The sequence below is a fragment of the Pogoniulus pusillus genome, chromosome 16 (assembly GCF_015220805.1).
Source record: "Pogoniulus pusillus isolate bPogPus1 chromosome 16, bPogPus1.pri, whole genome shotgun sequence".
NCBI classification, from domain to species: Eukaryota; Metazoa; Chordata; class Aves; order Piciformes; family Lybiidae; genus Pogoniulus; species Pogoniulus pusillus.
Window position 1 is genome coordinate 12,780,039 of NC_087279.1, and position 27,995 is coordinate 12,808,033.

General features: G+C 46.7%; 2 protein-coding genes across 5 annotated transcripts in view; one reads left to right on the forward strand and one right to left on the reverse strand.

Moving 5' to 3' along the window:
* The first annotated feature begins 8 nt into the window (after positions 1 to 8).
* Positions 9 to 27,805, forward strand: NT5DC2 (5'-nucleotidase domain containing 2). Its single transcript, XM_064156561.1, has 14 exons — positions 9 to 463; positions 10,622 to 10,806; positions 11,665 to 11,739; positions 13,648 to 13,703; positions 15,416 to 15,509; positions 17,126 to 17,254; positions 20,317 to 20,377; positions 20,972 to 21,074; positions 21,577 to 21,678; positions 23,397 to 23,478; positions 26,009 to 26,095; positions 26,557 to 26,697; positions 26,931 to 26,995; positions 27,440 to 27,805. Exons 1-14 carry the CDS (start codon positions 181 to 183, stop codon positions 27,699 to 27,701), a joined length of 1,725 nt encoding a protein of 574 aa, XP_064012631.1. The 5' UTR covers positions 9 to 180; the 3' UTR covers positions 27,702 to 27,805.
* STAB1 (stabilin 1) overlaps positions 27,406 to 27,995 on the reverse strand; it is a 62,111-nt gene continuing 61,521 nt past the window's right edge. For all 4 annotated transcript variants that reach the window (XM_064156539.1, XM_064156540.1, XM_064156541.1 and 1 more), the window contains one exon: positions 27,406 to 27,991. The gene's annotated coding sequence lies outside the window, so the exon portion shown is untranslated. The remainder of the gene's footprint in view (positions 27,992 to 27,995) is intronic.

Sequence of the window (27,995 nt, forward strand, 5' to 3'; positions counted from 1 at the left end):
AACCCGTTCGGACCTTCGCCTCCCTCGGTCCTCCTCCGCAGGCTGCCACTCGGCGCCACTGCCCCCGCCTCCCGCTCGCAAAGGCGGTGCCGCCAAGGGGCGGTGTGACGGCGATCGGAGCCAGCCGACCCAGCCTGGCCGCGCGCGGGCAGTCCCGAGGCTGCGGCGTCTGGCGGGACCATGGCGGCGCCGGGCATGGCGGCGCTGAGGAGGTGCGGCAGCGCGGCCCCCCGGCTCCTCGCCGTGGTCGTCTCCTGCCAAAGCTGCCGGCCCAGCTCCAGCCAGTGTCCCGGGGACGGCGGCCACGGACAGCCCAGAGACCACCACCCGGCTCCCCCCGCTAGATCCCGGCGCGGCGCCGAACTCGGTCCTGCGGCAGGCAGCCAGCCCCTCCCGCCCGAGGGAGCCGACACCAAGACCTACTTGTGGGCCAGGTACCACGAGATGAAAAAGCTGGTCTACGGTAAGGGCCGCCTTCTGGCGCTGGGGCTGCCACGTCCCGCCGCGCTTAGCCTTTTCTCTTCTTTCTCACGCCTGTGTATCTTTGTGCCTTTCCCCGCGCTGCGGAATGGGCGATGTGTCCATTCCTCTGCAGCGGCCAGGTTTAGAAACCTTCTCCCCGACAGTGCCATCTGCACGTCTGCATTGCCCGGAGCCTTCTAGGGTGGTTTGATTTCTAGCGGAATCTGGCCCTGGTCTTCTCACCATTGTGGGCTTCCCTTTGTGAACATCCCTCCGCTGGCTCAGGGTTTCAGGACGCGCAGAGGGTGTGGGGCTCTTCGCAGCTGGCACACCTGACGTGGATGTCAGGTGTGGAGGTCTAAATGAAGGATTTGTTGCATTTTTTTTCTCATTTGCCATTAATTGGCGTACAGAATGGTGGTTAGACTAGGACAAACAATCAAGTTGACTGGTGTGGTGAGAGGAGGACGGTGTCCAACTTACAAGTCTCTATTTGATCCTGAGCTCACTTTGTGTTGCACCTTTTACTTGTGTGTGCGTGGTTTTGCACCTCTTACCGCGAAATGAGGAGGAAACTCATGCTACTTGCCATTTCTGTCCATGTGTAAAACAAGACTGTCTTTTTGGCAGCAGCAATGCCTTTAAGGAGTATTCAGTTCCTAAAAGTGTGAATGAACAGCTTTCAGGGCATGAGGAACTTTTTCACCCTGTTGTTTTTTTTTGTTTGTTTTTTTTTTTTTTTTTTTTTTTTTGTGCTAAAGATAAGCATTGTAAAGAGCTAGGAAGTGTCATTTTGTGTCTGCTGTTAAATAGCGCTCCCTTAGCTTTTGTTTAAGGATTTGGAGAAGGACAGCAGCCAGCCACCAGCATCTGGAAGAACTCTTTCTGTTCTGAGACTGGCAGGTCCTGCCATTCCTCCCTTACCTTCCAGTACATGAGATTTGTCAGTAAGTCTGAAGTCCTTTATGGTTCACAAATGTAAAGGAACTGGTTGCCGATCTATTGGGTGCTCAGCCTGATGCATTCCTGCGTTTGCAGGATGTGAGTGAGCTCCTTTGCCGAGTTGCTCGTCAAGTCCCTGCTCCAAGACTTGAGTTGGGGTTTGAGCCCCACCACTTGAAAGAAATTCCAACTTGCAAGAACTGTAAAGGTGTTTGGACCTTAATATCCTCAAAGGCATTTTTTTCTCTTTTCTATGTTGGTTTTGCACCAACAAATACAGATACATTAACAGACGATGTTGCAGTCCCTTGGGAAAACATTTGGTTTACTCTGAGAGATTGTGAGGTTTGTATTGTTTGAAGTTGGTAAGCTTTGTGGAGATGGAGAGCTATCCACAGGACTAAATGCAAAATGAGGCTAGGTGAAGCAGCCCATGTGTTACAGAATAAACTCTTCACAGGTCATTGTTAGGCATGTCTGCATAAGAAGGCTCTTGCTGGTTCAAAGAAAGCTCCCTAAACCAAAAATTCAACTGTGCTGTTATTCAAGTCTTATCAAGAAGAGGCATAATCAAAGTTGGTCTAAATGATTGCTGTGACAACCAAACTGAGTTGTGCAAAATGTGGCATTGGTCTGTTCCTTTGTTCTTGATTACTGATGCAAAAATCAATCTCTGTGCTTGGGGTATGGATTTGAAAGCATCATTACATCTCCACACTCATCAGTGCTGTGTTTGAGTGTGTGATGCCACCTTCTACATACTTCTCTGAAGTGCCACCTTGGTCAAATCCTTTGTCCTCTATTGTCAGTTATTGCTGTTGGTTTTGGAGACAGGTCTCTGCAAGGAGCATCTATTGTGTGTTTTCACACCAGGCTGGGATCTGATTTATAGAACAATGTTGCATTTTTGTGAAGAGGAGATTCCAGTGATAAATGTCAGCTGAGTTGGACAGGACAGGACAGGACGGCTTCTGTGCAGTAAGGCTCAGTGGTAGTATGGGTTTGGTCACTAAAGCCTAGGCATCAGAAACTCTGCAGAAATGTGTTTGCGTTCTGCCAGGCTTGGATATGGTGTTAAAAATGACAACACAGCATAGCTACCTAGAAGGTGCTGCTGAGGTAAAACCTCCCTGTAGTGTTGGATCAGGAGAAGTCATTCTCTTTTACTACTTTACCTATGAGAATTCGAGAGTATTACTTCCACTTTGTGTTTGTTTTTTATTTTCCTTTGACAAAAGGAAAAGTGTAATTGCACTTGTAAAAAGAGACAGTGTTGAGCAAGACTCGCTCAATTCTGGTTTGGTGACATCTGAAGTGTCAAGGAAGGCTGATATGCTTTCTCAGTAGAAGTCTGAAGTCTTGCACTCTAGGAACCTGGAACTGAGTGGAGCTGCCAGGCAAGTGTAAGCAAGCATGCATGTGGCTTCCTAGATCTTTTGAAGTTATAAACATGGCCACAGTCAATTAGCTTTCCAAGGGAACCTTGAAAATAGCTGCTGACTTCTTGCCTCCGCATGACTCGTTTGAGGGCAGCGAAAAGCATGGTTAGACAATGATAACACTGCAGGGGTAGCTCAGAAGTGGTCTTTGCTCTTTCTAGTTTGTGTGGATCAGGAGATACCTTTGCATCTAAATAATGCAAGCCGCACACAGCAACATGTGCCTGTGTCCTGGAGTCCTGTATACCCCTGAATTCCTCTCCCTCTGTGGTTTGAATGGGAGAGGAAAAGATGCGAAAAGACTTCTTACCCCCGCCCCTGCCCTGCAGGTGTGAAGGGGGGGAGCGAGGCACTGCCGGCACGAGGCGTGCCCCGTGCAGTGCCCGCGCTGGAATGGGGCTGGGGATTGGCTGTGCTCCTCGCCCAGGCACTGCTAACTCTGCTCTTTGTCTAGGGAGGGTCAATACTGGGGGGTGCCCGCCTTAGAGTTCGTGCCGGTCTGAGAGTTCGTGCCCGCCTTAGAGTTCTCCCCCCACCCGGATAGATTCTGCAGCAGGAGCCCCTGGTGCTCTGCTCCGAAGTAATTAGCACCCCTTATGCAGGCTCAATAGGCCTCAACGACCAGCTGGACCGCCCTTCCTTTCAGCCAGCCGACTCACCTGGGAGTGAATTGTGGCTCAGCTGTGTTATTAAGTGGGGAACGCTATCATTTAATAGCTCAAGCCTTTTCCAGCTTCTGACTTCAAAAATAGTCAAATCACCTATGGTATCCTTGTAGATCTTCTCAAACGACCTGCACCTGCTAATTAAAACTAAATTAATTTCTGTATATATTTTCAGGGGCAGGTTTTCGGGAAAATAAAATAACTATTTTTCTATTAAATTCCTGAGTCGGCCACATTAATTCCCTGCCTCCACAACAGCCTGTTACATTTGGAAGTGGGAGAGAAGACACTTCTGTCTGATCACTGCAGTGGTGATCATGGCATGGTGAGAGGTGGCTTTTGCAGTCTGGCACATTTTGATTCTGCTGGTGTTGCTAATCTCAAGCAAGCACGAAGTTTGAAGGGCTTCACTCATTAGCAAACCAGAAAATGAGTCTAGTGCTATGATGAGTGCCCTGTGAGTCGATGGGACCATGCACCTTTCATGAATTGGGGCATCTGCAGACTGAGCTGGCACTGACAATGACAATTAGCAGCCGGAACTGGAACTATGACCAGTTAACTTCACAGTTCTGCTTCCTAAATGTCAATGTTTGGTTTTGTATTATTTGTTTGTTCGTTTTTCTTGCAAGGAGCTATTGTGGCACTGTTTGGGTAGCGCCTTTGTGTATGTAAAAAATGTTGGTTTGGGATGAAACATAACTTTCAATGTTGCTTTTGATTTGTGAGTATTTCATTGGTGGGAAATCCCAAAATGTTTAGGCGTAAAGGCATTAATTCAAGACTGTGCACCAGAGTCTGGTTTGGCACTCTTTCCTCTGTCATTTAATGGTCTCCCTGCCTTCTTGGTAGAGGCATCTACTGTGGCTGGTTGGAGTGGTTTGCAGGAAGTGCTACAAAACAGCACTTCAAAAGGATAAAGATGTCCTTGGAAGGGAGGAAAACTGTCTGTTTGTCTTTACAAAGCAAGTGGTGTGAGCAAAGGGAACTTTTTGACTCCTGAGATACGTGGAGGATGGTGGCCATCTGCTTTTCAGTGTCATTCATTTCCTTACTAGTCTTAACAAAGAAATTAGCGCAGATGTCTGCTGTGTTGGACCTCTGGGAGTACAAAGGGTGTGAGAAGTTTGTGTGAGTTGCCTTTTTTATGCGTTTTTCTTCATTAACATGAGGCATCTCAGGCTGAGAGAACAGGAGCATTTCCTGAATGATGCCATTGGTACCCTCGGGAACTCAGAGAAGCACTGGACGTGCTTGGCGCCTCCTGAACGGAGCGTTTTTCACATCGGAGGGGGCCATATGGTGACTTGGCCTCTCTGACTGTTGGTCACAGTTAATTATCTGCTTTTGTTTCCATCCCTGCTGTCATGCTGGGAATTGAGCGTTATTGCTTTCTAACAGTGTGGGCTGTTGCCTGGGAAGTGGCACTTGTGCTGTCATGAAGGTACTCGGATTTAAACAGCTATCCAAGACTGATAAACTGAGGGAGATGCTGTGTATCAACCTTGCACCTACACCCAGGTGTAAAAAGTGCATGAGATTAAACATGGTGGTTTTTTTTTTGTGGTCTGCTTTTGTTGCTGAGTTTCATCATGCACCATGGGTACGCAGACACTTCCCTTAAAAATGTCACAGTTGCAAACTGACACAAATTGTGCAAGCATGCAGATTCCAGGGGATTGTATCTATGCAAGAAGTGATTTTATTCCCCCTCAGATGTACACGCACTGGTTCTCCCTTAGATCATACTTCCTATGCAGAGTGCTGAGTAGACAGTGACTGTGTGATATTGTCTGCCTTTCCAGTTAGGGCCCAGATGGGTTTGTTATGTTGTTTTGTTTTTTTTTTAGTAACCAAAACTGCTCTGCTGGTTTGTTTTTCTTGCTGTAATATGTGTGTGCAGCAGTCTGGTTTAGAGGTAAAGCAAAAGCTATAATCCTTGAAAAATGGCACCTCCACCAGCTTCTGGAGGGTGTCATCTGTTTGTTCTCACTGGAGGATCACCACACAAAGACAGGCAAAGATCTCTGGCAGATTAGGTGCTGAATGTCAAGAGAGCAGCAGTGCCCAAGTCTGCAGCCCAGGATTTGATTAAGCACTCTGTATTGGTAATCACTCAGGTAATTGACAAAAAACAACCACCAAACACACACGAAAAAAAAGCAAACCAAATTAAAATCAACTAAACAAACCTCTAGACTTCTTGAACCCGGTAAGCCAGGCATGTTTGGACTCTCCTATTGAAACTGACCTTGCATGTGCTTCAAGCTTCTGTCTCTTCTCAGTAGTGGCTTGAACCTACACAGAGGCTGTGTGAGCTTGAAGAGTAGATAGGCACCCTACCACTCTGTAGAGGAGGATGCTGAAAGGGGAAGTTCGTTTACACTGAGCTAAAAGTGCAACAGGAGTTTCTGGATTGAAATTCAGAGCTTTTCATTCCCTTTAGGAGATCAGTGCCTTTGAGACTCCTGTACGTTGAAGAAGGAGAGCAGTAGCACGGTAAGAGCAAGCTGTCAGCAAGGTGCTGCGAAGTGGTTTGCTGTGAGTGATTTGCTGTGTTTCCTGTCACATCATCACCACCAAGGAGACGTGTGGTGCTCTCGGAGGCACGTGTAAGGAACACTCTGTGTGTGAGGCAGTGGTGACAAAACGTTTTGATCAGCAGATCTATCTTTTTTCGGTCCCTATGGTTTAAGAGAGCATGTTGTGTTGGCAACAAAATATCTGAGTGAAGTGAAATGATCTGGGCAGGAGGCTGTCAGAGGACAGCAGAGAGGCTCTGTGCGTTTCAGGCTGGCAGGGAGGGGTATGACTTCATCCAGTGGGTCTAAATATACTTCATAAATCATACTGTGGCACAGTTGCTGCTTGTGCTGCTGATCAGAGATAAGACTTGCTTCATGTGGTTGGTGAATCTCAGACTACACTTGCCTTACATAATCAAATTTTCCTGACTCTGTTTGTACAAAATTGTGGCTGGGGAATGTTGTTGAATTCAGATTCGTGGATTCTGTCAAAGGGGAGATGAAGTTCAGGCAATGATATTGGCCACTGTGCTCAAGGTATCAAATGTGTTGTCATATACCTGTTAGCAAATGGTGACTACTGGAAGAGCTTAACCTCTGTGTTGAAGCAAGAGCTTTCCTCTTCTTCATTAGAAGAAGAAAGCATGAAATCATAGAATCAACCAGGTTGGAAGAGACCTCCAAGCCCATCCAGTCCAACCTATCACCCAGCTCTATCCAATCAACTAGACCATGGCACTAAGTGCCTCATCCAATCTTTTCTTGAACACCTCCAGGGACGGCAACTCCACCACCTCCCTGGGCAGCCCATTCCAATGCCAATCACTCTCTCTGTGAAGAACTTTCTCCTAACATCCAGCCTATACTTCCACTGGCACAACTTGAGACTGTGTCCCCTTCTTCTGTTGCTGGTTGCCTGGGAGAAGAGACCAACCCCCACCTGGCTACAGCCTCCCTTCAGGTAGTTGTAGACAGCAATAAGGTTACCCCTGAGCCTTCTCTTCTCCAGGCTGCACACCCCCAGCTCCCTCAGCCTCTCTTCACAGGGCTGTGTTCCAGGCCCCTCACCAGCTTTGTTGCACTTCTCTGGACACGTTTCAGCTCCTCAACATCTCTCTTGAATTGAGGGGCCCAGAACTGGACACAGTACTCAGGGTGTGGCCTGACCAGTGCTGAGTACAGGGGAAGAATAACCTACTTTGTCCTACTGGCCACACTGTTCCTGATGCAGGCCAGGATGCCATTGGCTCTCTTGGCCACCTGGGCACACTGCTGGCTCATGTTCAGCTATTCTCGACCAGTACCCCCAGGTCCCTTTTTTCCTGGCTGCTCTCAGCCACTCTGTCCCCAGCCTGTAGTGCTGCTTGCAGTTGTTGTGGCTAAAGTGCAGAACTCTGCACTTGGCCTTGTTAAATCTCATCCCATTGGCCTCTGCCCACCCATCCAGCCTGTCCAGGTCCCTCTGCAGGGCTCTCCTACCTTCCAGCAGATCCACACCTGCCCCTAGCTTGGTGTCAACTGCAATCTTACTGATGCTGGACTCGGTCCCCTGTTCCTGATCATCAATAAAGCTATTGAACAGGACTGGGCACTATTGAAGATTGAGGCAAAGAAGGTGTTAAGCACCTCTGCCTTTTCCTCATCCTTTGTTACTATATTCCTCTCTCCATCCAATAAGGACTGGAGGTTGCCCTTGCCCCTTCTCTTGCCATTAACATACTTATAGAAACAGTTTTTATTTTCCTTAACAGCAGCGGCAGCCTAAGTTCTAAATGGGCTTTTGCCTCTCTAATTTTTTTCCTACAAGACTTAGCAACGTCCTGGAATTCTTCCTGGGATACCTCCCCTTTTTCCCAAAGGTGATACACCCCCTTTTTTTTAACTTAATTCCTTTAGCAGCTCCTTGCCCATCCAGTCTGGCTGTCTCCCTCATTGGCTTATCTTCTGGCACGCTGGGACAGCCTGGTCCTATGCCTTCAAGAGTTCTTTCTTGAAGTAGGTCCATCCTTCCTGGACCCCTTTGTTTTTAAGGGCTGTTTCCCAAGGAACTTTCTGAGCTAGCTCCTTAAATAAGCTGAAATCTGCCCTTTGGAAGTCCTCTGTGGAGGTTTTGTTGCTGCCCCTCCTGGTTTCACTGTATATTGAAAACTCTATAATTTCATGGTCACTGGACCCCAGGCAGCCTCTGACCATTGCATCTCCCGCCAGCCCCTCTCTATTTGTGAGCAGCAGGTCAAGCAGGGCTGCACCTCTGGTAGGCTCACGTAACAGCTGGGATAAGAAGCTGTCCTCCATACACTCTAGGAACCTTCTAGACTGCCTCTTCTCTGCAGTGTTAAAGTCCCAGCAGCTGCCTGGCAGGTCAAAGAACAAGAGCAGGTATCTTGAGGCAGCCTTCAGCTGCTTAAAGAATAACAAATCAACCTCTTCTTCCTCGTTGGGTGGTCTGTAACAGACTCCAACCAGGATGTCAGCTTTGTTGGCTGTCCCCCTAGTTCTTACCAATAGAGGCTCAACTTGATCATCCTTAATCTCTACTTCCATGACATCCAGAGCATTCCTAATATATAGGGCCACTCCTTCACCCCTTCTCCCTCACCTGTCCCTCCTGAAGAGTCTGTAGCCATTGATTACAGTGCTCTGATTGTGTGAGTCATCCCACCACGTTTCTGTGATGGCAACAACATCCTAGTTTGCCTCTTGTTTATTACCCACACTGTGTGCATTAATGTACATACGCTGCATATTTGCACTGTGGTGTGGTTAGGGTTGTGTCATTTTCCTTGTGAGAAAGAAAAATGACACCCTGCAAATCCCAGTGTAAGCTTAGGAAAAGATATTCCCACAAGTTATCTGGAGGTGAGGGCAGGAAGTGGAGGTCTGTTTGTTTATGGTGCAGAGAGCATTTATGATGAGAGGATGAAAGTTGTGATCATCTGAATCCTATTTACATTTCCCATCTTTTAAACTCCCAGTGGAAAGTACTCTTGTGTCCACTCTCTTCAGCCTCTTCCAGGAATTTTGCCACCAACAGAGTCACTGAAAGAGAGCTCTTGTTCCTTCTGTTTAGCCTGTAAGTCAGCCCTCTTGCCTTAAAATATTGCCTTTTCTAGCCGTTCCTCTCTGTGGCTAATCTGGTGAATTGCATTTGAAGACTGAAGGGAAGTGAGCTAGGAGAAAAGGGATGAGTATGTTTTGTCATCTATCTCTTCTCTGAAAAAAAAAAAAATTATTATATATATATGTGTGTGTGTATTTATATATCTGAATCTTCTGTCTTTGGCTTAGTGCTCACAAATGTGCCTTGGACTCCTACCTAAAGTCTAAAATCATTCAGAACAAAATCTTTATTGAGAATAACTGGTATCTCTTTCTAATAATGTTTTAGTTGTTTAGATTCAAATGAAAGTTGGTTTTATAGCAAGGAAGAACCAGCACAGAGGTTCTTGCTTAAAGTTAATGTAGGAAGGGAAAAAATATCCCAGCTGCTGATGCTGTGTAGGATCTGGGAAATGCCTGCACTTTTCCTGTCCTTCAAAGAGAAAATTATCCATCTTTGAGGAGGGAGGAAACATCTCCTTCCCTTCTCTGTCCCCCAGCATGGATGTGGCTAGACAGCCTACTATTTTTATTGCTCTTTCTCTTCTTCCACTGGACAGCTCTTGTGGAGCAGGGGGCCTGGGGAGAGCCTGTTCCTGTCTCTGCTGTTACAGCGCAGCTTCAGCTCTCCATGCTCTAGGCTAGCTCTGCAGAAGGATGTACAAGCACTTGGCTGCTAGGTCACTTAGCTCCTCTTTTCCCAGCAGTCTGGGGAGCAAAGTGTTACTCACAAGCACCCTGACCAGGAACCCTGTTTTGAAGTGACCAACCACACTGCAAGGACTGAGCTGTTTCCACAGCTGTTTATCAGAGGAAAGCAGATAACTTCTTGCTCTCAGCAGTGTGCTTCAAGAGCTTAGCTTAATGTACTGGGCTGTTGTTTTTTTTCTATTTCCATGGGCTTTGCACAAAACTTTGGTTTATCCTGCCCATTACAGAGTTTTAAAAGCCTGCGAGATTGCTCTATGAAGTCTGCCGGCTTCTCTGAGAAACAAAAAACTGTTAAGAGGCAAACCTCAAGGTTTCTAATTTGAAACAATCAAACTTTCTCCACGGGGAGAGTTAGCCTCTTTGGCTCAAGTTTGAAGCGAGTGGTGCGTGTCTTTCTGCCAGTATGCTGCAGCTGCCATTCGTGCTGCTGAGCCTGCTGAAACTGCAGCTGCTGTGAGCTAGAAATTTGACACTTCAAAATCTCGGCTCTGCTTTGCTTCGTGGAGGCCAGATACATTGTTTAGTGGCTTGCTGACACAAAAGGTCAGCCTTACTGCGACAGTGGTTAACATCACCACCAGACACAGCCAGAGGTTTCACAGTGTGTTTTTTCACGGGGAGAGCTGAGTGAGTTGACAGCAGCAGCCTTCAGCAGCGGCACTGCGTTCCTTTGCTGCTGCCCTGTGGTGCTTCCAGCTGCTGTCAGGTCCAGAACGAAAAGCTGACGCTGCAGTGATCCTCTCAGTTTTTCTAACCTCTCCTCTTTCTCTTCTCTTAGATCTCCTTCCACCCGGAGTCTGCAATCTCCTCAACCCAGCTGCTATCTATGCTAACAACGAGATCAGCCTGGGAGACGTTGAGATCTATGGCTTTGACTATGATTACACATTAGCTCAGTATTCTAATTTACTACACTCTATGATTTTCAACACTGCCAGAGACATCCTAATAGAACAATTCAAGGTAATGATGTGCTATGTATTTCCACTCCCTTAAGCTTACTGCTGTTTTCGGAGCACCCTGGATGTGCTTGCAAAATGATACATGGCACATATGTTAACTACTTGTTTTATTGAGGTAAATGACATGTTGCACAGTTCTAGCAGAAAGTTTTCCTTTGAGATAATTTACCGTGCTCTACATTCCCGAGGTCTTACAAATATGGAGCAGGAACAGTAGCCCAAAGAGGTCTGATCTGCTTTACTTAAGTATGGAAACACCACTGTCAGAATAGCAGTTTGGAGGCAGGGATGGTGGATGCACATGAACCACAGCCCAACAAGGGACTTGACACGGCAAGTCACTGTAGATGACCCTCTGTAGCACACCCAGTTTTGTTACAGTCACCCCTTTCTGTAGTAGAGGTTAGGGGGTTCTGTAGTAGGGGTTTTGTTACAGTCATCCCCTTCTGTAGTAGGGGTTAGGGGGCTCTGTAATAGCGGTTTTGTTACAGTCACCCCATCTGTAGTAGGTGATTTCTGTGTCTTTTCTTCTCATGACATCTTTGTTTTCAGAGAAGCTCTGCAGTGCCAAACATAGGCATTCAGTGGAGCTCACTAGAAGCATCCTCACTGTCTGAGTCAATCTGTTAGGCTTTCACAAGTGTCATGAGAGAAACTAGTTCCGAGGATCCTATTCTCTGTCTTTCTCTGTTCATCCACCATCTTTGTTGAAGGGGCAAGCTGAAGTGCACCTGTTCCTTGATCAGTTCATGCACAGAGTGAGAGAAGTACTAGGACTAAACCAAAGCAGAAAGTGAAGTAATTTTGTTGGTAATTCAGTGCTTCTATCTCTTGACGTTGTTGCTGTTTGTCTTCCTAGTATCCAGAAGGGCTTGGGAAGTATGACTACATTCCTGGGTTTGCCATACGTGGACTTCACTATGATGTACAAAAGGTAAGCTGTACAAAGTTCAGGCTTCTGGGCTTTGTCTTCCCTTGCCTTCTGTTTTTAATGGAAATACTTTCTGTCATACTTGCAGCAGCAGCGATCACCAAATTGTCAGTGCTGTGCTTTTCACTGTGTGGGCGGTTCTTGCTTACAAACCTTCCAAGGGAAAGATGTCTTTTGTGTTCACATAGCCTCTAGCAGAAAGGGATGTTTACCAAAGACCTCTGGTATATAGCTTTGACAATTTCTAAGTCAGTTGATTCCACAAGCTAATTAATAGAAAACTCAGCTTGTTTGTGTGATCATTTCTGTCTTTCAGGAAATTTAAACAACAAACCTCAATCCTGCATCCACAAGTACTTGCAAGGAGCAGAGGCATTATGTCTTCCTCTAACAATAGAAATGACTTGTCAAGGGAATGCTTTAGGAAGCTTTCCCCATCCCCCACTCCGAATAATAGGACTGCCTGGAAAAAGGTCCAAGCTACTTGAGATGCATACTTCTTAGGAGCACGGGAAAGTAAAGGGCAAGCATTATTAGCTTTAACCCTTTTCAGTGCTTTGGGCAGATTCCCTGAAAGCCTAATGCCCAGTGATGTCATGTTGGCTGCCTCAGCAAGGCAGTCAGGTGAGAGGGAGCACAGCAGAAAGAGTTCCTTCAAGTGTAGCCGCTCTTCTTAGGCTGAGCTCTGAGCACAGTCAGGGAAGTGGGTAGTACAGGCTGGAGTGTGTGTGGGAAAAAAATAACACGAATGCAAAACCTACAGAGAGTTTCCCTGTGTCTTTTGTCCTGGCTGCAGTGGCATCTTGGCAGCGGACCGCTTATGACTCTGACTTTACAAAGTAAGCAGCAGATCTGTGAGAAGCAGAGGTTTCTTCCTGTGTTTAAATCTCTGGCTGGTATACCAGAGAAATGCAGCAGTGACTGACTGGCTCAGCCAAGCAAAGCACCTCTGAGTGAGCAGAAGAGAACGCTCTTTTCTCAGGATCAGTTTGCAAAACACGTGAAAAACTGCATAGTGCCTGTCTAAATAAAGCTTGCAGCAGATGTGCCTGCACCGCTCGCAAACTTGTGGGAGGTCTGCCCATGGTGTTACAAGCTGCACTGTTATCCTGATAAAAGAAGGCGCCTGGAGGTCAGGAATGCTCTGTGGAATCAATTACTTTGCTCTGTAGTAGAAACAGCGCAAATAGTTTGATACTATGTCTTTATTCAAGTTACAAAGTGTGTGGATTTAGCGTCAGGCTACTTTCCGTGCCCAGAGACCTTGCGTTACAGATGATGGAGGGAGGAGAAGGAATGACTGATGAATGGGAGAGTCTGATACAAAAAATGCTGAGAAAGGTATAATGTTGCAAGCCTGATGTGCTTGTGAACACCTTTGCTTAAACCTTTATTGGGAATGGGAAGAGGTGATGGAGAGGAGAGCTCTCTTGTGAAGAAAAGGACTGGGCACAGCAGCACTCTAGACCAAAACTTGCCTGCTTAGTTCTGCTGAAGATCGGTGACAAGAAATCTTTTCTGTACACAAAGCTCCTTTGGAATGTGCGTGCTTTTAGACAGGAGATAAAAGAGACTGAGACACAGAACCATTGTTCTCTCAGTTTTTCAACTGCATCCCTGTACACAAAGTTTGGTGTTTGTAACCGAGTGGTGTTGCAGCTCACAGGAAGATGGGCTTGTGCCAGAGAGGCCAATAAAAAGTCGCAGTGTGAATAAGGGTGTGTAAAAGCGACTGGAGAGTAAGTGCAGTTTAAAGCACATAGATGTGAGATTGCTGTATGAGCTCATAGATGTGAGATTGCTGTATGAGTCTCATTTCCTAAGTGTAATTTATGTAAAAGTTGAAACTCAAATAAGGTTTCGGTGTAAACCTACCCAATCCTAATGGTAAATCTCTCTCCTTTATCACAGAGTCTTCTCATGAAGATTGATGCTTTCCATTATGTCCAACTGGGAACAGCATATAGGTCTGTCAGCTCTGAAAATCATTTCTTAAGTGCCCATATATGCAAAGATGGATGACTAAATCTGGGCATTTGTTGGTTTGTTTGGTTTGTTGTTTTTTGTTTTCCCTGAGTACAGTCTCATCTGGCTTATCCTGTCTGCACTTGCTTCAAATGCTTACCTGGCATTAATTGCAGGGAGTTATTTTTCCCAAGCATTTTGAGCCAAGTGTGGGTGGGAGCACCTGGAGCTTTTTTTGTAGTGGTTAATAGCACATCTGGTCACGTACTCTGTGTAATGTCTGCAGCCATAGCATGCCTGGATTAACTTCTGTGAGCAAACAGTGCAACTAGGAAAGGACTCCTCTGTATGTGGTCCATATACAGGCCTGTCTTCTCCAGGCAGGAGTGTATCCCAGCAGTGGTCTGCTGTGCCTTGCTGCAAAGCTAAGAGGGGAGTGGTCTGAATGTGCAGATAAAATCTTAAAGCAGTGCAGACGTGTCAATGAAGTAACAATGATTCAAAATCTGGGCTCAGTTTAAGACCCAGGTTGTCCTATTTTTCCTTCTCTTGAGTTGTTCTCCGAGGAGGGCTGGGTGTGCTTTGGAACCAGTGACTGGAACAGTGCAGAGAAAACTCTTCTCCCAAAGGTTGTGAGACTGGGACAAAATTGTGCCCCAAAGTGGCATGGTGTGGTGTTGGTGTGTAAGAAGTAGTGGTTCACAGATACTGGTACCAAAGTTCCTGTGAAGCTGTGTTGTATTTCCTAAGCATGGAAGCCAGTGTTGTGCTTTCTTCTCTTGAACTGTGTCCTTTTGCTGTTAAGCTTCGGTTTCAGTAAACACTCTAAGAATATTAAGAAGGGAGTTTCATAATCAGAGAGAATTGGCTTCTTTGAGTACAAGCCTTGGGGGGGGGGGGGGAAGAGAGGGAATAGGAAGGAGGAGTTAGTACTGTCCCAGACTTCACGTCAGCTTCATGAAGACATTTTTACTTAAAACACATTTAAACTCCCCCTCCCCCATCTCTCTGTAACTATCTTTCCTGAAGTGTTCTTTTCCTCAACCATCCTTTGCTTTCAAGCACCGCTGAGGTGACTTTTAACTTCTTAGGTCGATACCATAATTGAATAGGGCAAGGAGAAAGGGAAGGGAGGTGACTGCTTGTGGAAACTGCCATAAAGGCAGTGCAGGAGGCCAAACTTGCATCAGACAGATAACCTGATGCTGAGCTGTACCTGTGATTGTGGGGGTTTGGGGAAAACAGACATCTCTGTGGAATGGGCTTAGCGAAGAAAGGGGCTTGCTTAGGAAAGCTGAATAGGAACCAAACCTCATTTTTAGAACACTCTTCCTACATCTCTGCATTTAACTGTGGTGTGCCTTGTGGAAACAACCTCTCCAAGACTACAGTCACCCAGTGCTGGCAAAGTCAGGGTGTGGGGCAGTCCTGTCAGCAGACTGATGGCATATAGAGGGGTGCCTGCAAACTCTTTGCTGGAATGTGGTTAAAGCCCCTCAGTTAACCTGAAGAAGCAAACAAGGTATCTGAAAAATGTCTCTGTAAAGCTTTTATCTGAATCTTAAGAAACCCTGGAGCTGTCAGCCTCTCCGGCTGCCTGTTCTGTGCAAGAGCAATGTCTGCGTTTTAGAAAGGAGCCTCTTCTGCTGTGTGCTTTTTGGTAGCTGTGTGCATACTGGTGGCTATTGAGAAACTCTTTCTGTTTTGTGTCTAGAGGGCTCAAACCAGTGCCTGATGAAGAAGTGATCGAACTCTATGGTGGTACTCAGCACATCCCCCTGTACCAGATGAGTGACTTCTATGGCAAGGTATTGTAAGCCCTTTACAGCTATGATGCAGCAGCTCTTTCAACTGCTAAGAAAACTGAGTGGATTGTATGAGCATGTAAATAACCCCGGCCTCCAAAAGGCTCAGTCCCCAGTGAGTTGCAGTGTGTGTTTTTGTTCTAGTGGGAATTTGCCCCAGAGGTTATTTAGCAGTTTAACATGTGAAAAACATCTGTGAAGCTTTCCTAAACACCGGGGCTACTGGCCTAGAGCTGAATGCCTCTGGACACTGATAGGGAAATGTCTATTGCTCCTTCCTTGGCCAAATCTAGCTCCACAGCTACCAGGGCAGCCTACAGTGATGGTGCTTGCAGTGAGTTGTGTGGGAAGGGGTAAGTGTGTGTAGTAGCAGGTTGCTTGCAATGTCATTCTCTCTTTGGGTTTGGGTAAGGCTTTTTTCTTCATGAAAGGAATCCCCCCTTCAGACCTACTCAGTGGATATTATTCATAGTGTCAGCATCTCTGAGTGTTAGGGCTGTTTTTTTAGGCAGAAAAGCTTATTGTCACAATAAAGAACTGAAATTTTATCCATAGGAGCTGTAGACATCTTTTGATTGCCTGAACTAGAGGAAGTCAGGAGAAATTTTTCTTCATTAAGTGCCTGGTGTGGTGCAGTGAGCAAGTGGGGCCATTTACATCCCTTTCCCCCCGGAGCCACTTTGTTTCTTGCCCTTTGTTAGTTCAGCAGAAGGGCTGGCCTCCTTTGGTAACACCACTTAGAATCTGCTGTGTGAAGTCTTCTGCAAGGTCACTTTTGATTTCTCACTTTCTCTGGGGAACAGTTAGCCTGAATGGCTACTTTCTGGATAAGTGTATACTCTGATTATGTCTCAATGATGTCTCCAGCTTTGAAATAGGATGTTTCTGGTTCGAATTTGACACCAGTCTGTAAACTGCACTTGATTAGCCTCCTTCTATGCAACTATTCTCATGCTTGGCAAACTTTAGATGATTTCACCTTTCTTTTTAAATAATTGTAAATGTGAAATCTGCTGTGAGTTGGACCAGATGCTCATGCAAAGTGCCTTTCTGTGTTGCTTTATACATATCAGGTGTTCTCTTTTCTCCTATAGTGTAGGACAGAATAATTTGGCCACAGAAGTAGAAACAGCAGCTTGCTCTTCACAGAGAGGTGAATTTTCTCTCCTAATTGTGTAATGAACTAATAGATGGAGCACAGAAGATGGAGCACAGAAGTTTTTGCAGCCTCACTGGAATGTGGTTAGAGCAGCTTTAGCGCCCATATGTCCATTGTTAATAGCCTGGTAAAGATGAGCAATGGGGCACCTCCAGCGAGGGCCGTGGCTGCTTCTGTAGCAGAACGTTGTCTGTGGTGATGCCAAGAGCCCAAGCGGGAAGCAGAAGACATAGGGTTAAAATAAAAGTGTCTAGGACTGACTCTCTGCTTCCCCCGATTTCACCCCCTGGTGTTAATGATGCTGAGTTTGTTTAATGATTTCAGAGAAGGAGGACTCTTTGTCAAGTGTTAAGGCACTAAGTTAGTGGTTTGGTTGAGAAGAGACGACTACTTGCCGAGTGGCTGGGACCTTCCACGTTAGCATTTTTGTTTAATATCTCTCTTATTTTTTACTTTCCAGGGTCCATCACTTAAGCAATTCATGGACATTTTTTCTCTTCCTGAAATGACACTGCTCTCTTCAGTCATTGATTACTTCATAAATCATGGCATTGAGTTTGACCAGGTGCATCTTTACAAGGATATATCTGTAAGTAAAATGTCAACTGCCCCATAGCTCAGACTACACCAGAACTGTGAGCTCTTTGGCTTGCTAGCACCAGTGAGCTCTGCAGGACCCAAATTTAAGGGTTGTTATTGAGTAGCCTAATATGACAGCATTGCTGTCACTCGAAAGTGTTACCAGGGAGTACTCAAAGCTGTTTTCAGAACACGTTAGGCTTCTGTCTCTACCACTGAGCTGATGTCGTTCTGTGTTATCTCTTGCAGGGGTGCCTAGGCTGGTTAGAGTGAAGGTCCTGCTGTGTGTGGGAAATACATCACAAAGCTTGTATGGATGTTTGTAGCTTCTGCAGATTTTTAAGCTCTAAGCTTTCCTGTTAGTATTTCATTTTTCAAGGAGGCTTGGTCTAATCATGTACCAAACAGTTTGCTTTATACAGTCATCATTATGAAACACCTGCTCTTACCTGCTCTTGCCTGCTCTGAGAATCCTCCCCTTCCCTCTGCAGCTACATAGTAGTGTGGTCCTTCTGGGATGTTTTCCAGTGGGTCACTGGAGCTTTCAAGAGCCACTTTCTCCAATATGTTAACTGTGCCCTCCAGCTTCACATGTAACATTTGGAAGAACTGCTTGGGATTATCAGCATTGTTAGGGGGTACTGTCTGACTTCTTAGTTAATGCTCTAGGCAAGATGGAAGTGCTTGGAATTGCTGAATGATTTCTGTTGGCAGAGGATATATCTTTCTTGCTAGACAAGCCTTATTGCATGCCTTTTTCCATGGAGAAGGGCTTTTGGATTCGTACCTTGTGGGGATTTTATGCTCATCCATTAGCAGCAGCTCACACATACACTGTTCAATCATTTGTTGAGGAAAATGGAGCTCCACATCTGTGCTGCTCCTTTGTGATAAGGATCCACGGCATCAGCTTTGCTGCAGCCAAGGGTTACAACTTGCGTTCTGCCTTTCTGTTTGTGCTTGATAAGAGCGTGCCCAGCCAGCTTCCCACATCACCTTACCATGGTTGTAGAGTGTTAGTTGTCTTCACTGTTGGAGTGAGGAAAATGGGAAGAGCAGATGAAGCTGACTCCCGAGGCCTTTTGTCCGGAGTGTCTTTTGAATCTTATTTTGAGATCAAAATGGATGCGCTCCTGACTGAAACCTTGAGAGCAAGTGGCTGGTTGTCACAGCCTCATAGAGGATTGGTACAGGGCAAATGGGGCGCTCGAGACCCAACACCCCTGAGTTCCAGTCCTGGCATTTGTCTTTGCATCCTTTACTGAGGGATGTGGCCATTCCTGAAGAGGTAGGCAGAGAAGAGATCTCCAACAGAAGATCCACACCAGTGCCTGACATCTATACTGAGAAGTTAGAGCCTGCTCTGTGCACTCACCGGAAGAGATCTTACTCTTTTCTGTATAACAAGGAGAAAGATCCTTCTCTCTGTCTACACAGACAGGTGTCTGAGTGGACCTGCATAGCCCCAGACTGTCATTACAACAGAGGCTGAGAGTGGGTTAAGACATGTCTAAACCTGACACTCTTCTCCAGACACTGCACTGAGGCAGAAAGGTAGATCCTGAGGCAGTGGTAATAGCTGAAGCTGAACCAAGCAGTGCTGTCACACCAGTTTGGTCACTTGTGAGCATGTACAGCTTGCCTTGCTTTCCTCCGGAGGAGCTTTTGAGCCCTGTTTGACACTTCCCCAGGCTACCAAGAGTTTACCTGCAGGAATCTTTCCGTTCTCAGAGTTTTTTTCTGTTGCTTTGTTTTTATTTGGTGGGGATTTTTGTTTTGTTTTGTTTTTTAATTCTTCTGCTTCTGTTGCTTTTTGGAGGGCAGTTTTAGGGAAGGAGCACACTAGAATCTCTTTCTGCTCTGCAAAGATGGCTTTGACACAAATCCAAAGCATTGCTTTTGTTGCCAGTGCTGGTCAAGAGAAAGTTGCTTTCTTGTTAACATTCTTTGGTTTTGGTTCAGCTTCTTTCTAATAAGGCAGTCTCTTGGTGAATGGGATGTGAGCTCTGCCTTCTTACCATTCAAATCCACATGGTGGAAAGAGACACCCAAAACTGTTTTGAAGAGGCAACACCTCCTCCATCACAGTCCCAGGTCTAAGCTGCACATTCTGACTCTCTCCAAGCTTTGAAGGACCTTATTTCTAGGGTGACAAGCAGGTGTCATCAGCACTGCCGTGAGAATGGGAGATTGTGAGGAGCATGTGTTGTGCAACAGGGATTTAAGGCTCCTGAAGAAAGACAGCATTTGCTTACCTGTCCAAATTTTCAGGGATGCAGAAAAGTAGCAGTACAACAAGCATTTGCATCTGCAAACACTGCACAATCCAATTGCTCTGGAATTGATTTTGTGTACCTGGCACATCTCACTGGATTGAGACTTGGGAAGAATCTCAGTTGGGTGTGTACAGAAATGTGTTGCATCTTGGCCTCTGGCCTGGAAAATAGAAAATAGTTGGATGCCCTTGGCAAAATCTGTTCCAACTTGCCTCTGTCCTGAAAAATGGGCAGCTCTTTTTTTGGCAATGTCCCTCACCCTTCCAGTAGGAGCTTCTGCTCTGTCTGTGCCCTCCTTGGCTCATGGGCAGGGTTTTGGAATTGCAGATACTCACCACCACTGCTGTTTGCCTTGGCCATGTTCCCATCCTTTGGGCCACATCTGGCAGATCTTCCTCAGGCACAGAGAGGAAGAATATCCAGCTAGTGCCTGGGCCAGTATGGTTTCAGGGCACTACATGGTTTTAGAGTTCCACAGCCTTGACTGTTTTGGTGACAGTGTGTTAAAATGTGCTGGTTTCCAGGAGCAGGCAGGAAGTTGTGCTTTCATGGATAAATTCTGAGGTTTTTCCCCTTGTACTGCATCAGCTGAGCTAGCCACTGTGGTGTTCTTTTTGGCGTGTTGATGAGCCTCCCTGTGCAAGGTCCTCTGCTTAGCATTAATGTGGCTTTTGTTCATTCAGCAAGAGGAGGGGATGTGTCATTACTGTTCTTGGTGGTGGCAAGAGGTTTGCATGCTGAGAAGCAGGAATGACATATGTAAAACTGAAACTCTTTTCCCTGTCCTTTTATTTAGGATGCTATTAGAGATGTACATGTAAAAGGAGTGATGTACAAATGGATTGAAAAAGATCTGGGTGAGTTAAATAGAGCTCTGGTGCCAAATCTGTTTTGTTGTGCCTTGTGCTAGGTGTCATTCTTTGTAAGAGGACTGTGTAGGCCCTACATGCAGTCAGGGGCATTGGGGCACAGAACTTAATTAAATACTTGCTTGTGACATGTCTAAAGACAACTGAAAGTGGCATTAAGAACCAAGTGGTGTTTAGGATCAGGTGAGGGTTCTATTTTAATGGAGGAAATGTCTGCCTCATTGCTTGTGTTTTTGCTTTCCTTCAGCTTGTAAGAGTGATGTGAGGGCTCCCTGCTCACTCAGGGAAAAGAAAACTCCTAGTTAGCAACATGGCCTGAAGTTGGCTGTGCCTGTATCTTGTGACAGTTCAGCATTGACACTTCGTTTGCCAGCCTTTTCAGTGCCTCGGTCTTTCTCTTCTCTAAATGGGATTGATGAGGATGAGAAAGGCCATTTATTTCATCACCATGGTGCTTCACTACCTGCCTAACTGAGGTGGATCTAACTCAGGCCTTTTATATCCCTAGTGGTATAGGGATTAGGTTTGTGTGACCTATGCCAAAATATTTTGATTGATGGTGTCTGTTTTATTTCAATACAGAACAGTATATTCTGCATGGGGATGAAATCTACGCTGTGCTAAACCGCCTGGTGAACCACAAGAAGAAACTCTTCCTCATTACAAACAGTCCATTTAGCTTTGTGTGAGTACTGTTAGTGCACAGCCATGAGTCAGCACAGCAGAGTAGGAGCTGTGCAGGGCAATCTCTCCTGTGAGCATCTGAAAGTTGCTTGCTAGAGGATTTTATGGCAATAGTCATGAGAGTGTTCTCCAGGAGCCGATTGTGGTGAAAGTAGTACACCACAGCTCTCTGCACAGCACTGGCTCTCAGTTTTTAAAGTTAAGATATGAGGCTCTGGCTGGCCGTGGTACAAAGCTGCCACTTTGGATTACCTTTAGCAGCTTTTGCTGCATCACATTCTCTGGACTTCCCATGGTACCCCAGAAAGGGTGTGACAGCTTCACCAAAGTGCTACATCAGTGCTCCATGCAATGAGACAGCGTTGTGGGATTCACAAACCTCTATGCTTTCTCCTCTGTTAGGCAAATGAGAGTAAAGTTAGGACAGACTGATGTAAAGGTGCAGTGTTGGGTAAAAACAAAGAGCAGTGGTTCAGTTAACTTTTCTGTTCCTTTGCCCTTAGGGACAAAGGAATGAAGCACATGGTTGGCAAGAACTGGCGGGACCTATTTGACATGGTCATTGTGCAAGCCGACAAGCCCAACTTCTTCACTGATCGGCGCAAGTAGGTGTCCTGGGGCAACACTGGCTGCTGCATGTGGGCCTGAGGGCTTGGGCCCCCTTCCCTGCAGCAGATGGCTTCTTTTACCTTCCAAAAGACTAGTGATTTTCTAAGTGTGATTTAGGCCCAGTAAGCATTCCTCTTAGATGCCCTTTGAGCACATGAAAGCTGACCGGTCTGGGAATAAACAGATGGAATGGGTAGTGCCAAGCAGAAAGCACATCGCTAAAATTAGCTCTTAAGCCTCATCAGTTTTGTTGTGATCTGAGCTTACATTAGATTTTTAGAGGTAAGAATATACTTAAGTCTTCAGAAAGAGAAGGGTGGAATGGTGAGCATGAGAGCTGTCTATTTCTTGGCTCTAGCTCATGAGAATTTGCCAAGATCTTTCCTTTTCCTGTTCCCCACAGCAAATGTCTGTGTGGTTTGAGGTTTTTGTGCTTTCTTTCTATTTTTTTTTCAGTTCCTGCATACATGCACTTTTTTAGTTGGCAGCTCTGGAAGCCTTTCTATGTGGCAGCTGAGTTTTGTGGTCAGTTAGGATCTGCTAAGGGACTAGCTGTTAGGCAAGCTGCTGTCCTTGCTTTGCTCTTAGGGAACTTTGTTGCCTCAGCTTCTAACTGATGAGGAATTGCAGCTCTTAAGGAGAGGTCTACTCTTTCCTCTTCATGTATTTTCTTGCCTTGTTTCCCAGGCCATTAGCATAAATGGATTAAACTTATGAAATATCTTCATAAGACCTTGTAAAGGTTTTCTTCATGGGTGAAGTGTCTCATAGATGTAGCCTGGAGCTATGATGATGTGGCCCTCTAGGAGATGAAAACTTCTGTCTGCATGATGTCTAAGGTCGAGTTGTGGTGGGCCAGTGGAATGGCAAGGAACATACATCCAGGGTGAGGGAAACCACCTGCAGTGAACTGTGCAGTGTTTTCTCTGAGGGAAAAGCAAAGATGCACTGGACACCACTTGTCATTGAGAAGCCTCATATGTGGCAGGTGGTAGAGTTCATGGTGAGAGGGTGGAGTCCTTCTGCCTCAGGATAGCTGAGCAGTACTTCTACATGAGACTATAGTTGGAGCTTCATACCAAGGTTTTTAACCATGGAGCTCATGGTTTAGAACTTCTAGCCCAAGTGGAAGCAATGTTCCCATCAAACATAAATGTTCATAGAGGTTGAGTAATTGAAGACTTGTTTTGCTGCTTCTGTCCAAGTGGAAGGTAACTAGACAAGCCCCCAGGAACAAGAGGAGCCAGCTCAGGCCAGCTGCCAATATCAGCATGTAGTCTGCTTCCCATCCACTCTGCAGACTACTTTATCCTACTGACATTCCACAGTCTCTGTTGTGCTGAGGTGTAGCCAGAGTGGAAAAGGACAAAGTATTTTATGGCAAAGCCTTCTTGGCCTTAACATTTCAGAAAGAATATATATTTTATTTAATTTTTATTTTGTTCTCTGTATCTGAAAAGCAAGAAGAGTTGTTAGAGATGTTGGCATGAGATGGTTACAGTCATTGGAAGCACTTTGGAAAGGTATTTCCCTCTGACACTTTTTTTTCCCCTGAGAAAACAGTGCAAAAGGCCCAGGTGGTCACTTCTGACATAGAGTTTTGATTATGAGTTGTTACACAGGTAAACAGGTTTTCAAGTTGAGCTGTTGTGGTTGCTGGGTAACAGTCACCAGAAATCAAAATAAATTGACAGCTCTCCCCTTGTTCTCATAGACCTTTTAGAAAACTGGATGATAATGGTTCTCTGCAGTGGGACAAGATAAACCAGCTGGAGAAGGGAAAGATCTACAAAGAGGTAAAGTGAATGGGTGCATAAGGGGTCTGAAATGGTGGGGACTTCAAGGGCACCTGAAGCTTTGGAAGTAACTGGAAAAGCCTAGATGTCAGTGGAAAAGATGACAGTGTAGATAGATGTAAGTAGATGAAAATGATGGGGTTCTTCAGTGGGTCCCTGTAGATGCTTGAGAAGTGAAAAATGGAAGTTCTTGAAAAAGAGCACCTGTGATAGCAGGGAGTGCTGCTCTGACATTCTCCACCATGGCTGATAGTGCACTTTTCCCTTAGCTCTTCTGATGTCCTGGACCCAAAACAATCACTTGGAGGGGCTCCCCAAAGTGTTCTGGGTAAGAAGGCAAAGCTTTCTGCAATCTGACCTGTATGCAAAGATCTTCCACACATTGTCCCCCATAAGGTTTGAAAAGGTTAATTTGTGGAGAGAGGAGTGGAGAAACAAGGGTGATTATATAGGGTACAAAGTCTGGCTCCTGTCGCTCTGCCTTTCCTGAAGGACAAGCATGCCCAGAGGAGGGGCTGTGGCTCTGGTGAGCTTGCTGCCTCGGGGTGTTGTATTGCAGCTGGTCGATCCCTTGGGAAGAAGTGGCCTCTGGCTTTAGGACAGTTTGTTCTGTGTTGTGAGCTATCCAATCCCACGGGAAAAAACTGTTAGTCAGATCATGCTCAAGTAGCTGGGACCTGACCTATGCTAGAAAAATAGGTCACATCCTTGAGTGGGGAAGCTTCTGGCCTGTCTAGTGGGTCTGTCAAAGCACTGATAATGTCCAGTCCTCTGTCAAGAGCTGGGAACATGCAGGAGGAGCCCATGCAAGATCTCTCTCCCATAGGGAAACTTTGTCATTGGGTTAACAGCTCCCTCAGGAGAAAATGTGCACCTCAGCCACAGGCTTTATTTATGAGTGCCACAATATGCTTCTTCCTGGGAAGTGGTAGTGGCCATGGACCTTGCTGTTGCTGGTGATGTTGCCAGAGGCCTCTGAGCTGAGTTGCTCCTGCCCTCTAAAGCAGAGCTGTTTGGTGGCTGTGCTGTGGGTATCTCACATGAGTGGGACCTCAGGAATTGGTGTTTTGCACTGGGGACTGGAAAGCCCAAGTGATAGTCCTCTAGACACACCTCTCTGATAGGCGTGGCATCTTCTGTTTGTGGCACTTAGGTACTCCCATCCCTCCCCTAGCCTGCAGTCTCAAAGGGAGGAGGACAGCCAGCTCCTGGAGCTCACCTAACAGGTCTGTGGTTCAATGGAGGCCCAAATACAAGTTTCCTGTTGTCAGGTGCAGTGCTGTTTGAGCTGACTGGAGCACTGCAAAAGGATCACCCTCCTTCCAAGGCTGTGGGCCATTTCCCTGCTTTGCCAGTGCCTTCCTGAGTAACACCTGTGTGTGCAGCAGCAATGTCATGCCCAAGACAAGCAGAGAGACCTGCCTGGCTCTGCTTGCCTGTGTTGTTCAAGGTCTACACAACTCCACTGATGCTGCACCAACAGAAGGCCCAGCACTCTGATTCCAGACACCTTTTGCAGTGCATACAGTAGGTTGGCAGTGGCCAAAGGCTGCTGTGGGAAGCGGCTTGTGTCTGGGGATTCCCTGTCCGGGTGGTGCTGTCATGTAGTCTTGGTAGCTCTTGCTTTGTCCTGGTACTGGAAGCTGACTGGAGAGATTGCTGCTGAGTGGCTTGCATGTTTGCATCAATTGCTTGTGCTGGCACGGTCTTGATGGGGCCTTTTTCTTCGCTAGTAGGTTTTGTTTCATTGTGACTCATGTGGAAAACTTGTGTGGAGATGGACAGGGGGTCCCTGAAGTCTTCTCTGTGTGCAGACAGATGTTTGGGAAGCCTTGAAAACTGCTCTGTGCTTTAGCTGGTGCTTTGGGGTTTATTTTGTTTTACTTAGCAGTGGGTCTGCCTGAGCTGCTTGGCTTTTTTGCTTGGTTAAGCCAGTCCTGTGAACACACGGGTGTGGTTAATCTTTGGGTTAGATGTTGGTCAGTAATGTCAGAAAAGCCTCAAGTGCTGCAGCCTCCAAAAGCCTTGCATGATGTTGCTCACCTTACCTCTGATGCACCCTGTGAGGTGAAATCACAATCATCAGATCCAAAGAACTTCTAAACCCAGAACACCAGGGCTTCTGTCTATCACTCAGGCCTTCTAAGTCAGATGTGTCTCACTTTCGACCTCTAAACTGCCTTCTTTTGGTGCCTTTCTTGCTGTGTCCTAGAGCACAAAACTTCCTCTGAAGTCTCTTGGGTTTAGAAGAGTTTATCTTTTTTTTTCTGAGATGTATGAGAGAGATGTGTGATGGGGGTTGTCATGTGGGAAGAAAGTGAATTAAGGTAAGGGACAGAAATCTCTGGGTTTGGATGGTGAGAGTGCAAGCACTTAAAAATCTCACAAGAGTGCTCACATCCACAGGTCATAAAGTGACATGTCCAGTTACAGTGACAACATTACTGAGGAGGTTGCCCAGTGCCATGCAGTGAGGTTGGAGGTATCTGGTCTGTAACCACATTCGTGTCTCTGCTCCTTCCACTTGCAGGGTAACCTCTTTGATTTTCTGAGGCTGACAGGCTGGCGTGGGTCCAAAGTGCTCTACTTTGGTGACCACCTGTACAGCGACCTTGCGGTAAGTGACGAAGTCTCTGCTTTCCCGTAAGGTGGGAGCAAACCAGCAAGACTGCCATGGTTGGAGCTGTGTTGGAGCCTAAGGCAGGGCCCTGTTCTGGGTGCTCAGTTCTCTGGTATGCTGTGGTGGGTGCTCTACAGGCTCTGGCTTTCAGGGCACACACAGGACACATAAGCACCCCCACTCTGTCACACAGAATCAAGCAGTGGAGAAAGGGCTCCCAAGGTATTTTCTGTAGGTAAAGACCATCTGCTGGGCTGTGAACTTGAGAGCAGTTTGTGTGAATCAAACATTTCTAAGTGCTGCTAGGCTGGGAGGTGGGTGTTACTGGCATGCCCTGGCATGGGCCTGTCCCCTGAGAGTCTATAATGGGAACAGACTGCGCTTCTAGGAAATGGGGTTGTGTTTGGCTTGCCATCTTTATGTTGCATTCTTGGTTGTTTTTCCTCCCTGACCCCTAGGACCTCATGCTGCGTCACGGCTGGAGGACTGGAGCCATTGTTCCTGAACTGGAGACTGAGATTCGGATCATCAACACAGAGCAGTACATGCACTCCCTGACCTGGCAGCAGGCTCTGACGGGGCTGCTGGAGAGAATGCAGGTACGCTGGTCCTGTCTGAGTGGGGACAGCGATATGCTGCCTTCTCAGTCTGCAGTTTGAGTTTACCATGGGAATTGGGGATGTACTGTCTTGCCTGTCTCCTCAAGAAATATCCCATCCTCCTCCTAGTGTAGTGGACCCATTAGTTAGTGAGTTATAGTGGAAACTGGAGAGAGCTGAGGTGTGTTCTGCAGGACTGATGTATTGTGGTGCCTTCTGCTGTTGTTTCACAGATGTATCAGGATGCAGAGTCAAAGCAAGTGTTGCTGGAGTGGATGAAGGAACGGCAGGAGATCAGGTAAGGTCATGAGGTCTCAGGGGTTTCTAGGCCTTCACTGGGGCTGTCTTTTAACTTGTTTTGGGGACAGTGGTGCTGCAGCTGCTAGTCTGTGGTCTTCCCTGATTTCCCATGTCTGAAGGTGGAAAAAGCAGCAGTGCAGTCCTGCAGCCTGGGAGGTTCAGAAAGCAGGGCACAAAAAGGATAGAGGTGTCACTGTGCTGAGGAGTCGTTGGGCTGTCTGCTACTGCAGGTCTCTGATGGGTCCCTGCTCAGTAAGAGTGCAGTGAACATTCACCACAGTCTGACTGCAGAGGGGTTGGGCTGCATCACAGGCTGGGTGGGAAGATACTTGGGGTTAGTCCAGATGACATTCTTGGGGCACAGTGGCCCAGGGCTAAGGGACTGAAGAAGAATCTATGACCACAGCCTTTTATCTACAGAGCACCATCTCTTTCCTCTCAGGTCGCTGACAAAGAACCTATTCAACCCCCAGTTTGGAAGCATCTTCCGCACATTTCACAATCCCACGTACTTCTCCCGACGGCTGGTGAGGTTCTCTGATATCTACATGGCCTCCATCAGCTGCCTGCTGAACTACGACGTCAATTTCACCTTCTACCCGCGGCGTACACCTCTGCAGCACGAGGCTCCACTCTGGATGGATCAGCTCTGCACAGGCTGCATGAAAACCCCTTTCCTGGAGGAGATGGTGCACATCCGCTGAAGGGCCAGGTACTGAAGGCAGCAGCACAGTGCCAGGCTGGACGTGGGGCTGGGCTATGTGTCCAGCAGCACCTCTGTCTACCACTAAAGGGCCTTTGACACTTACCTGCAGATGGTGTGCTTATTTTTTACCCTTCACTGGCTCCATCCCTTTCCCTGAGGTGCTTTGCAGGCTGGCCAGAGGATGATGGGTGCTTGTGGGCTGTGAGGGCTCACCGTAGAGAGGACTTACTGTAGGAGTAGGTGAGATGGAGAGCTGGTGCTGCTGGTGGAAAGCTGCTGCTCCCTGCACTGT